At 48.8% G+C, this 13273-nt stretch overlaps 1 protein-coding gene across 3 annotated transcripts in view; it reads left to right on the top strand.

Moving 5' to 3' along the window:
• The window catches only part of Sergef (secretion regulating guanine nucleotide exchange factor), a 200579-nt gene that overhangs the window by 9747 nt on the left and 177559 nt on the right, over nucleotides 1-13273 (top strand). For all 3 annotated transcript variants that reach the window (XM_052162563.1, XM_052162572.1, XM_052162579.1), the window contains exons 5-8: nucleotides 3165-3225; nucleotides 6340-6453; nucleotides 9269-9331; nucleotides 12912-13070. In XM_052162563.1, the coding sequence (XP_052018523.1) occupies nucleotides 3165-3225; nucleotides 6340-6453; nucleotides 9269-9331; nucleotides 12912-13070 (397 nt within the window). The remainder of the gene's footprint in view (nucleotides 1-3164; nucleotides 3226-6339; nucleotides 6454-9268; nucleotides 9332-12911; nucleotides 13071-13273) is intronic.

Genomic DNA, 13273 nt, shown 5'->3' on the forward strand with positions numbered 1-13273 from the left:
TCTGAGCGGCAGCTGCCACGTGTGGGCACTAGATGCAGGTCGCGAGGTCACTGGGGGTTAAGGCCCGTCTTCCCACCTGAGAGATCTATAATTTAGTGACACATGATGGATACGTGCAGTGTTATTATCATGGTAGAATCCTAGATGCTTGTGTGGTCTCAAGGAAGGACTGGACTCCCGCCTAACAGGAGGCTTGGCTGACTCTTAGAGTTGAGCTGAGGTCCCTGGCTTGGGATAGGAGAATGCAGAACAGGTGCCAAAAAAGAACATTCTAGGCCAAAGGAACGGTGTGGGCATGTGTACGGGGGCGTAGGAAAGAGGGTCCTGGGTGCTTCCAGCAAGTGGCGAGGCTAGAATATGAGGAAAGGTGGAAGCATGGGGTGGGCGGGGACCCATGGGCAGCAGAGTAGCACGTGAGATAAGAACATGGCATGGGCGTGGCCCCTGGGTTATTTTTAGAAAAAAAAGAAAGGAAAGCAGAAAAGAAGATTTAAAGAGTCATCTACACAAACTGTATTAGCGGTTAGATTTTATCCAGCCCGAAGCACATGTGACAGGTGACTCTACTGCCAGAAGTATAGTTTCCGGAAGGGAGGCCAGAGTCTTGTTCTTTACATTCGACAGACTCCATCGGGTGTGATGGATTCTCCTGTGCATTGGTGCCCAGGCCCTGGGCGTGACGGGCACTAAGACTCGCACTCTGCCCTTGCACCGTTCCTTGTCAAGAGAGAGACCGAGGGCAGGAGTGTCGCTCAGGTGGTGGAGTGTTTGCCTGGCATCTGGGAAGCCCTTGGTGTAATCCCTAGCAGAAACTGGACATGGTGGTGCATACATTTAGTCCCAACACTGGGGAGATGAGGCAGGAGGATCAGAAGTTCAAGTTTATCCTTGGCTACATAGCGAGTTTGAGCGAGCTTGGGATAGATGAGAACGTGGGGGAAGGAGGAATCCAGAACGTATTCAGAGGGGCAACCTCAGCGATAGCTGCTGCAGCTGGGAGGTCTGTCTGGAGAGTTCATCAGCTTCCCACTGCAGTGTGACAGGCATCATCCCGTCACTTCTGAGGGTCAGGAATGCCAGGCCTGTGTACGACCTCCTTGGGCTGGACTGAGACCCAGACCCATTGCTTCTGGTGAGAGTCACAGTTCCTTGCTATACGGGCCTCTTGGTGTGACTGTTCAGCCCTCGTAGCTGGCTTTCTTAAAAGGAGGCCTCAGAGCCTTTTATCACCCTCTCTGACTCACTGTGCTCCTTTAGAAGTGTGTCACTAAGTCCAGCCCACACAGGGAGGGGAATCACGCTCTGCGACTCGAAGGGAGCAGTATCAAAGAATGTGAGGACCTATTTTTAAAACTGCCACAAGATGTATTAGAGAGGACATGACAACTGTCTTCAAATATTTGGAAAGCTTTGTCAGGAAGCTAAAGGCAGTTGGGTTTGGCTTCACCTAGAGATTCATGGAGGTTTGCAAGGATGGAGAGGTGCGTAGGGCCGTGGAGAGGCCTGTGTGACTGGAGGCAGGTACTGGGCAGGGGCTGAATGACCGCATAAGGAAGGGCTTCTAACCTTGGTAGGGACGGGACAGGGTCAGAAGGGAAGGTAGAGCCCTTGCTATTTAAGTCTTATTGGAGCACAGCCATGCTTTCTCATACGTAGCTGTTTGATGTTACAGAGCTGAGCTGTGTGGCAGGAACCATATGGTATTCGGCTGTTTAAAGGAAATGTTTACTAACTATTGCACTAGATGACTTTGGAGATCCCCACCCCGCTACCCTTGAGAGATAGTACAGTGTGGTGCTGCGATATGATATTTTGTAAAGAGTTATTTTACGGGGCTGGGAGATGGCTTGGTGGTAAGAGTGCTTGTCGTACTAGCATGACGGCCTGGATTTGGATCTCTAGAACTCCTGCAAACACCTCAAGCCTCAGAGGCTCGAGAGATGACTCAGCCGTTAACTGCGGGGTATGTACAGCTCACTCGTTGCTCTTGCTGAAGACCCGAGTTCAGTTCCTACTACCCACATGGTAGCTCACAACTCTCTGTAACTCCAGTTCCATGGGATCTGAAATCCTCTGCCAGTCATCACAGGCACCAGGCACGCATGTGGTACACATACATACATGCAGGAAGAACAGTCGTATACAGAAAATAAAATAAATATTTTTAAAAATCCAGGTATGGCTGTGTATGCTTGTTAGTCCAGCACTGAGGGAGCTCACTGGCCACAAACCTGGACAAAACAGTGAACTTCCAGTTCACTGAGAGACCCTGCTTAGGACAGCACGGAGACAAGCGACACTGGAAGACAGCCAGTGTCTTCCTTTGGTCTCCATGTGTACCCACATACTCATGTCCATGCCACACACACACACACACACACACACACACACACACACATACACACAAACACATGCCCACATGTTCCCGCGTGCACATACACACATATACACCACACAAACACACACCACACATACATGCCTACATGTCCCCATGTGCACATACACATATACACACACACCACACATACATACACATAGACAATACATATACACAATACAGCATACACACATACCACACATACACACATGCATGCACACACACAATACATACACACATGCCCACATGTCCCTCTGTACATTAACACACACACATATACACATACACACACAAACACACATACATATACACATACACACAACACATATATACTCACATACACACATATGCCTACATGTCCCTGAGTGCACACACACATACACATAAGCATACACACATACACACCACACATACACACATATGCCTAAATGTCCCCGAGTGCACACATACATACACACCACACATACACACACACCACACATACACACATATGCCTACATGTCCCTATGTGCACACATACATACACATAAGCACACACACATCACATATATATACATATATGCACACGTACATATACACATACATGCTCACATGCCCATGTTAGCACACACATAAACATACACATAAGTGCACACATGCACTCACACACACACATTTCATCTAGTGATAAATATAAAAGCATTGATGTGTGAGCATGTTGGGTGGGGGTGCTTCAAGATGCATTGAGTTACAGCAGAGTTTGTAGATGAATGATTCTGAGACTAAATCTGTTCTTTTCTTTGGACAGTGCCTGAGAGAGAAGGTTGTTTGTGTCGCTGCTGGACTGCGTCATGCCTTAGCCACTACAGGTGATCACTCAGCCGTCTGAGCAGTAGAGCATCAGGAGGAAATGTTGTAAGGGATGTTGGGAAGGGTCCTGCCCTGCTGTAGCTCCGATTGAAAGCCAACAGCACGAAGTACAAGTCTCTGGGGGCCTTAGCCAGAGGGAGGAAGGGAGGGGGTTGCTTGACTCTTTCTGTTGTAGATGTGGGATTGTTGTAATTTCTTTCTCCCATTTACTCCTCACAGCCAAGGAGCATGTGAGTTAAAGTCCTTTTTTGTTTGTTTGTTTGTTTGTTTTTGTTTGTTTTTTGTTTTTTTGTTTTTTTCGAGACAGGGTTTCTCTGTGTAGTCCTGGCTGTCCTGGAACTCACTCTGTAGAGCAGGCTGGCCTCCAACTCAGAAGTCCACCTGCCTCTGCCTCCCAAGTACTGGGATTAAAGGCGTGTGCCACCACCGCCCGGAGTTAAAGTCCTTTTAACCTCCATGCAGGGTTGGTGGAAGCACTTGTGAGTGAGGCAGGCAGGGAAAGCTAGAGACCGTCAGTGTAGACGTGGGTCACAGTGAGCGTGCTGCCTTCCCGCTGGAGTCTAACGTTTGTTGATTGGAAAGCTTCAAGTGAGATGATTTCTGTCCGTGAGTGGGCAGAGGGACCAGCCGCATGGATGGGACTGTGGGGCAGGTGGCATTGAGTTAGTAGGGCTCTGGCCTGCCTTGAAGGGCCCTAAGGTCTAGGAAACAATTGGTACATAGAGAGTTCCTTTTAAAAAGAGGGGTAAGGTGGGGGCATGCTTGTCTTGAAGGCATGAGGGATCTGAGTTCAAATCTGCGCACAGCGGTGGTAAGGTGAGAAATGGAGACACATAGATCCCTGGGGCTCGCTGGCCCGCTAGCCTAGCCTACTTGATGAAGCTCCAGACCAGCGAGACTCTTTATCTCAGTTAAAAACTGAAGACATATGAGGAATGCCACCAACGCTGAACTCTAGCATCTATGTGTGTCTGCATGCACATGTGTGTATGCACATCCGTGTGCCTGAACAGATGCTTGCGAGAGAAAGGGAGAGGGAGAGAGACGCTAGCTCTAAGTACCCAGAGCAGAGAAACTAGGAAGGAAAGGAATTAGAAACTCAGAGACGGGCCCGGGAACTTCTCCCTCTAGGGCCTTCCCTTTTTAATTTCTGCACTTGCTTCTCTTGGGCTGTGTGTGTGTTCACCTCCCGTGGCTGCCAGGTGTCCATGCTGTGTGAGTCCAGGTGTGGATGGACGAGGGCAGAAAGGGGAGGGAAGGGGGTGTGTGGAGCTGTGCCAGTCTGTGGCGCACTGCTCCGTAAACTGTCTCTTAGAGTGAGATCACGAGATGACTCATGGTTAAGAGCACCAGCCGCTCTTCCAGAGGATCCAGGTTTGGTGCCCAGTATCCACACAACAGCTTATAATGGTCTGTAACTCCAGTACCAGGAGATCTGACCCTGTCTTCTGGCCTCCATGAGCACCGGGCATGCATGTAGAGAAGAGACAAACATGAAGACAAAACATTCGCACGCGTACAATTTTTTAAAAAGTGAAATCTTGTGTTTTGAGAGAATTATAGATCCACATGAGGTTGTTAAAAACAAAATAGACCTCCCCTCCTCCCCCCGGGAGTTCTTTTTGCAGATACCCTCAGTGGTAACACTGTACGGAATTGACAGCGCGGTGGCTTGGCAGGGATTTGAGGCTGACACAGTGAGGATACAAAGGAACTTCATCGCCACAAGGTCCCTCCTGCTGGGGATGGCCACATTCACTTCCTGCGGCCCCCAGCTCCTTCTCAGCTCTTGACCGCCATTCCTGCTTCCCATGTCTGAAATGCCATCACTTCTGAAATGTTCTCAGATGCCCCGGACAGTACATCACCTTTTGGCCTTGGCTTTCCTGCTCGACATCATTCCCCGGGGATCTGTCTTCTTAGCCGTGTGCACCCGTAACTGATTGCTTTTAGGGAGGAGGAGCATGGCATGGATGTGACACTGGATGAGCCTGTTAGAGCTGTTGCAACAAAATACTGCAGCCCAGATGGCTTAAATAACAAATCTCCATTTTTCTCACTGTTCCAGAGGCTAAAAGCCCAGGAGGAGTGTCATTAAGGCTGGCTTCTGGTGACACCTTTCTCGGCTTAGCTGGTCCCCTCTCACTGTGTCCTCACAGACTTCTTTCATGACCATGCTGGCTCTAGTGGACTCACCCCACTTCCCACAGGCACCCCTTAATTTCTTCACCTCCGTACCAGGCCCTGCTTTCAAACAAAGGCACACTGGAAATGAGGGATTCCATACCTGGATGTTGTGGGGTTAGGCACCGTTTACTCTGTAGCAGCCAGTTTGTAACCAGTTATCCGTTGAGTAATGTCTGCCTTGTTTCCAGTTTGTTCTATTTGTTCTATAGTCTAGGAACATCCACGGACAGGTTTTTTTTTTTTTTTTAAATTTTTTATTTATTTATTTTTTTTCTGACTGTAAATTTCATTTCTCTGGGTTAAGTATCCGGAAGTGTGAGTGCTGAGCCGTGTGGCAGTGACTATACTCGTTGATAGACAGGCTGTCCTCTTAGAAATCAGCAGGACAGTGGGGCTAGAGAGAGGGCTCGGTGGGCCACGCGCTTGCTGCACTAGTGTGTGAGGACCTCAGGTCAGATCCCTAGCACTCTCCTGTAGCTGCACAAGGTTGTGGGTCTGTAATCCCCGTGCTCCTATGGATGAGGTGGGCAGAATCCCAGAAGATCACAGCAAGGGCCAGTGAGCCTTGTGTATGCAGCCAGCCAACAAAGACCCTGTTTTAATTAAGGTGGGAGGGGAGACCATTGTTTGAGTCTGTTCCCTGCTCTACACACGCTTTTAATTCTGCATGTAGACGGCAGATGGTTTAGTAGCCTTGGAAAGCACTGTGGAAGGGCTATGTTCTTATTACCTAACCATAGCCACCTCTTCTTCTTCCTCTTCCTCTTCCTCCCTCTCCCCTGGGGCCTCTTGAAGCAGCCAGGCTCCTGGGCAGGGCTCACATTGGCTGAGATGGTTGGGAATTTCCCACAGCAGTGAGGGTCAAATGGCAGTCTGGTCTAATCCTGACATCCATTTTCTCTTTCCCCTTCTGCTCTGCTGGGAAGCGACTGGCAGTGTGTTCCAGTGGGGGACTGGCTTGGCATCTTCTGGGCGACGCTTGTGTCCTGGGCAGAGTCTCCCATTGTTCTTGACAGCAAAGGAACCCAGCAGAGTGACAGGTGAGTGAACTCCTTAATTCTTCATCGTCTTTGGTTACTCGTTGGGAGAAAATAGAGCTGAAATGTGGCTAAATGGATTTTAGTCTGTCTGCCTGTTTGCCTGTCTGCCTGTCTGTCTGTATCAAGGATTTTTCTAAACACTTACTTTATTCACATGGATGTTTTGCCTGCATGTGTTTCTGTGTACCATTTGCATGCCAGGTGCCCAGGGAGGCCAGAGGAGGGCGTTCCATCCTCTGGAGTTACAGATGGTGTGAGCTGCCATGCGGGTGCTGAGAATGAAATCTAGGCCCTCTGGAAGGGAGCCAGTCCTTTCAACTGCTGAGCCCCCTCTCCAGTTTTAAGCTTTTGGTATTTCTCGATCTCTCTAACCGTCTCTGTTGGTTGGGATGCCAGTCTTTTTGTGATTTCTGTGGCCCCAGTAAAAGTCGCTGTTTTGCCACCAGAGTCTGAGCCCTCTTGAGTGACAGATGCCAGGCAGGTAGGTGGATCTCGAGAAGGAAGCTCTAGAATGGGTCACAGCGACTTGGAAGATCCAACCTAGGGCTTTGGGAGCAGAGAGTAATACCGAGAGCTTACAAGCTCTGCATCCTAGATGCAAGCTGCTCACAAGGCACCGCAGGGTCAGCCGTGCTGAGCTTCCTGGATGGCCAGGGGGTCAGGAATGACCTGTGCAGGCCGCCACACCCTAGGAGACTGTGCCTCTGTGGCCCAGCTCCTTCTCCCAGGAAGGAGGCAGGAAGGAGTGAGGATGCGGGGAGCAGGCATGGGGCGTGGCCACGGGAAGGCACAGTAGGTAGTGTACGCTCTGCTCAGGGCCTGCTGGTCAGCCTGCTGTTGGTCCGTTGGTCAGTCTGGGCTACCCTTTTTCTTTTACCCTCTTTTCTCTTCTGCTCTCAGGTCTTCTTTAACTCTCTCTCTGTTCTCTACTCTCTTTGTAGGCCTTCCTGTCCTTGCGTGTGGAACCATGTCTGTCTCTTTTCTTCTTTGTAATTTACTTTTGGATCCAGTGCACTGAGGGTTGGCTATAGGGAGTCCTATATAGGAGCTCTAACTATTCTTCCCCGGCTTGGGACAAGAGACTCAAGGTGCTGGGAAGGGCTGGGTAGGAATGGGAACTGCACAGCAGTGAGGCACGCATGTTCAGATTATTCTGGTTTTTTTTGTGTGTGTGTGTGTGTGTGTGTATGTGTGTAGTGTGTGTATGTGTGTATGTGTGTATGCGTGTATATGTCTGTGTATGTCTGTGTATGTGTGTATGTGTGTGTATGTCTGTGTGTGTGTGTATGTGTGTGTATGTCTGTGTATGTGTGTATGTGTGTGTATGTCTGTGTATGTGTGTGTGTGTGTATGTCTGTGTATGTCTGTGTATGTGTGTATGTGTGTGTATGTCTGTGTATGTCTGTGTATGTGTGTATGTGTGTGTATGTGTGTGTATGTGTGTGTATGTGTGTGTGTGTATGTGTGTGTATGTGTGTATGTGTGTATGTGTGTATGTGTGTGTATGTGTGTATGTGTGTGTGCGAGCACGCCTCACAGGACTCACTTCCCAGACCGCCTGCTCCCGGCACTGGTCGCTCCTGCCTGGCCTGCCACTGTACCTGTGGACAGACTCTCAGCTCTGCTGGAAGGGCCTTTCTTTCCTCTTCCTCTGGAAAGGCTCTGGGGTTTTCTCAAGGGCCGGCTCAGACATCGCTCTCCCACGGCTCTCCCCTTTGGCCCCCACTGGCTTCTCTCTGTGGATAGCGCCATCCAGTGCATATCCAGTGTGAATGGTTATTAGTTTTCTCCCGTGCCAAGGGGAAAGACGGGGCCTTGTTCTCTATATTTTAGTATTGGACCAGTCACTAGAAGGCATGAAAAAAAAAAACACACTGTTGATTTTAAACAGCCATTTTGGGATCTGCCTGGAGCATTAGCTCCGAGCAGTCTGGGGAGTTTTCTGGTGGGCTCGGGTGGCTCATCGCCTGCTGCCTCACAGTCCATCACATTGCAACCTCCCTCCTTCACCCTGCTACCACAGGGGTCCTGGCGAAGGCTCCTTGCTTGGTGGGTGTGGCTGGGAACCTGGGCTTGCTCTTTTCATCCCACAGGACTCTTGAAGGTGTGAGATGCCATTTAATCAGTCTAGCAGAAGCCTCCAGAAACAGTTGCAGGCTGGGACTATGTTTAGCTCCAGGATGGACCATGAAGTACTACAGGCTGTCCCAGGTCCGAACAGCAGTATGCGTTGTTGCAGGATCTGACCACTCGGCTTCTGCCGTGTTGCTGAAGGCAGTATAATTCAGGGATGTAATGTGCTGGACTTGGAGGTTGGAAGCAGGATCACAGAGTGTGCTGTGGTCCTGAGGCAGCCTGGTTTGTGGTTAAGCCCTGCACAAGCTAGGATCGGAGGGTTTGAGCCCTTTTGTCTTCAGCCTTCGTCAGCTGGCAGAGCTTGGGAACCTGTGCACACATTTCACAGGCATCTTCTCAGCTCTATGCCTCTGCTTCTATCAGAAACGTGACTTTATACCAATCGGTGCAGTTCCATTCCGGCATCGCACGGTTGCTCTGGTTTTCCTGCTGTTCATATCAGTGACAGTGATACCTGTGATAGTGAAGTCTGTGCACTTTATCCTCAGTACATGGACTTGTTCAAACCCCCATGACATCACTGTCTCCATCCCACCAAGGCGCCTGCCAGTACTGCTGCTCACGCTGGCCTGCACTGGGCGGGTTCTCCTGTGCTTAGGTAAAGCTTGGCCCAGGAACCCACTCCTCACGCAACGTGCTTTGGCATAAATATAGCTCAAAACAAACATTTCTTTTCCAGGCCTAGAGAATTCTACAGCAGTATGCGTTGTTGCAGGATCTGACCACTCGGCCTCATTAACAGGTGGGTACCAGTCTAATTTGCCATTCAGATTTCTGCATGCTGCGGCCTGGAATGAGGCTGTGTCAGAGTAGCGGAGGAGGGTATAAATTTTGGAGTGGGAGTTTGGTACCACTCTAGGTATAATTTTAGGCAAAATTGCTTTAGCTTTTGAGACCATCTCTTCATGCGGAACATACTTTATGGGTAGCTGTAAGAACTTAATTTGATGGTACGTATAAAGTACTCATAAGGCTTCAGCTCACTGCTTATCCTCTGAGTTTTCTCAGTTAGATAGGGTGGAAAAGATTATCTTCCTCTTGGGGGAACTGTGATGGGAAGATCAAGCACTCAACAGTCAATTTATATATAACCACGCACTGCTCAGCGATGGGGGTGTCTCTGCCCGAGCGTCAGGGGGATGAAGTCTGCTGCACGCCCAGGCTGTGTGATATGGGAACCATTGTGTGGCTCATTGCCGATGAAGTGTTAGCGAGTGAGTGTATGACCACACAGCACGCTGCGCTTTCCTTTGCCTTTGAGACAGTCTCCCTGTGTAGCCCAGGCTGGGTTGGAAGTCACTATGTAACCCAGGATGGCCTCAACTTCATGTATTTCGTCCTGTTTTGTTCCCATGTGTTTGTCTGCTCTCTTTACCTTTATTTCTGTTTTACTTAGCTTTCATCCTTATAGCTTTCCGTATAACCTATCTATTTGCTCCAGCATGCCTATGCAACGCCTTTACATTGCAGTTTCCCAGCTCTCTCTATCCATCAGTACCAAGCCGATGCAATATAGGCAGCCCAGCGGCCTCTCCTCAGGATGCCAAGCACCATTTTCTCACAAGGGAAGGTGTCCTGCACCTGCACCTGCACCTGTCTCATACCTGGCACCTGGTCCCGCATCTCTTCTACAGACAATGTGATTGCAGGGTGCAAGCGCCTTGCTCCGCCCACAGCCAGTGATGAAAGAGACATCCTTGTAGGAGTAGGACTAGATTAAGCTTCATTCTTTTTCTATCCTAATTGATTTGAGATGGCTGATGGTATGCAAACTTAGAAATTATCAAATTATCTGCTAATGTCAATTAAAAAATGAACAAAATATGTGATTACTAAATTTATTATTTCCTACATGGCCACTTTAATTATGGTGCCATGTTTAATACATAGACTGGGTTTTTTTTTTTGGTGGAGCTATAATTTATATATGATATTCACTCCTTTAAAGTGTCCATTTAATCATTTTTAGTATAGTTACAAAGTGAATTGGTTTTTGATATTTCAAAAGTGAGTTAAAAATTGTGAAGATTAATGGCCCTCGTTCCTCATCTTACTCAGGCTGTTAGCACACTGGATTCTGTTCCTGTTCTTTAGACCTCTTCCCCGAGTCCTTGTAGATTATGTAACCATTTGGCATTGCAGCAGAATTTAATTTTACCTGCTGATGCAACAGTGTAACTATCCCCATGCAGCAGGACAGTCTGTCTTTCAAAAAGATGGCTTAGATATTCTGAGCCTCAGAGGCTCCACACCCATGGCGCCTCAGTGGCTCTCCAGCGTCTGCTGGGCTGGCACTGTGTGGGGCAAGGGGTGTTGCCTTTCCCCTTCTGTAAGGAACGAAGGCTGGAGGCACATCGTAGACCTGTAGGACATCAGTGACGGAAGCTGTGTCACTTACACACCTTCACCTTAGAGGTGAAGAAACGGGGGTTGGGGGGGGCATGATGTGCTGTGACTGGTGTCCCACGGTGAGTGCGTGCCGACCGAGGGAACTTGGAGACTCCTGAGCTGTGTCTGTAATCATCCTGTTTGGTCCTTGATGAGTTTTAGGTACTATGAGAGCACTGTAGGGCAAGCAGCACCTTGAACTCTATCAGGAAATTGGCAAATGAAGCAGGCCTGGATCCACGTCCCTTCACTGCCTGTGTGTGAGTCCTTGTTAGCCAGCTGATCTTGAAAAGCCATTTAACGTGTCCCAGCCTCGATTAATTTATCTTTTGGGACAATGCTGTATAATAGGATGCGAGCCATCTCACATAAGCTAAAATGAAGTAGGTAAAATTAAACTTATTAATATATATTTTGCTTAGAATGTCCAAAATCTTATTTACTTTAATAGGAACATTATGAAGGAAGTATGCTTTCTTGTGTGCTGTATCTGTGCAGTCCATTGAGTATTTTCATGTGGGCCATCCACACTTCAGGCGTGGCTAGTGTTTAGTGCATGTGTAGGCTGTCCCACTGCCAGGCCTAGGGACGCTCACAGAGGAGCTGCAGACTGGTATCTCACTGGCTGACTTATGGCTTTGGCTTCATTTTGTTTGACCTTTGTCTAAAATTTTTCTTTGAACTTTACTTTTTGAGACAGGCTTGGCTGTGGTCACCCACCAGTTGCTCCAGTCAGCAGTGACGTCAGTTAGACCAGCCGCCCTCCCTTCCCATACTCAGCTGGTGGAAGCTAGGCTTGGAGAGGAAGTGATTTGTCCAAGGTCAATAGCTAGTTAGCAGATCCAGGAATAGCAGCGGGAGTCACTTGACTCTGCTTTTGCTTCCTGCTCCTGTTACATCACCCTGCCAGTCACTTCTGCCTCCTTCCTGAGATTGCTGTGAGGCCCTGAGGAGCTCAGGGGCTGCACAGCTGGGCAGTGGCAGTTCAGCCTATTCTATGGATGCTAAGCAGAGTAAAACGATCTCATTTAAAAAGGTTTCAGCTAAAATACCATACAGGGTTTTTTTTTTTGTTTTTTTGTTTTTTTGTTTTTTTGTTTTTTGTTTTTTTTTTGGCAGTGTCTCCTGTAGTTCAGGCTGGCCTTGAAGTAACTGTGTAGCCAAGGATGACCTTGAACTCCTAATCCTTCTGTTTCTACTTCCAGCGTTCTGAGATTGTAAGCATGCACCTGCACACTCAGTTTATGCAGTGCTAGGGCATCGTGTATGCTAAGCAAATGCTCTGCCTGCTGAGCGCCATCTCCAGCCCCCAGGACAGCTTATCTTCTAACCTGTTATAAGTTTAAACATTTCCTTCTTTACAGAAGGTGATATAGGCTTATATTAAAAAAAAATACAGAGAATAGACTTGTGAGATGACTTAGTAAGAATGTTCACTGTGCAAGTGTGAGGACCTCCATTTGAGTCTCAGCATTCACATAAAAATGCATTGTGTGTGTAGAGTGGACACTCGTGGGCTCCTGTGGCTTCCTGGCCATCAGCCTAGCTCCAGCTTCGGTGGAGACCCTGTCACAGAGAAATAAAGATAAAAGTAATAGAGCAGGGCACATGATGTTCTCTGTTCACGGGTACAGGCAACTCCTCCAGCCCCCAGGAATGAACATGCGCGCGCATGCATACATATGCACGCACGCACGCACGCACGGCACATATATACGCATGCACATGTACGCAGAGGAAAATATGCGTCACATACGCCAGGATTTGCTTGTGTACAAAATTTCGTAAGTTTTACATTAGACTGTGTTCTCCATAAATGTTGCACCATGCACGGCCACACTGAATCCTGAGGTATAGGTAGGAAACAATCCCTTTTAGCCATTTCTTTTACCCTTTGGGTCACGTTCCTTACCTCCTGTTCACCTCTCTTTCAGATACAGGAGAGCTGTATGTCTGGGGCCGTAACAAGCATGGGCAGCTGGCCTCCCTCGCGGCGTTCCTTCCTGTGCCCCAGAGGATAGGAGCACATTGCTTTCAGGATGAAAAGGTCACTGCCGTCTGGAGTGGCTGGACACACCTGGTGGCTAAGACAGGTGAGGGGGCAACTGAGAGTTTGGGACTGGGGAGAGTAGCTGTTGACTCACTAGGACTTGGGGTTGAGGACTTGGGGTGGGCGGGAAGGGGCTGGGGGGCGGGACTTGAAGCACTGCAAAATGGAGGACCAGGCGTCTCCAGCTATCAGCTAGGGGCGGCCTTTCCTCGATGGAGTATAGCTTTGCACTTGGAAATGCAAGGC

This window comes from Apodemus sylvaticus, chromosome 1 (assembly GCF_947179515.1).
Source record: "Apodemus sylvaticus chromosome 1, mApoSyl1.1, whole genome shotgun sequence".
NCBI lineage: Eukaryota > Metazoa > Chordata > Mammalia > Rodentia > Muridae > Apodemus > Apodemus sylvaticus.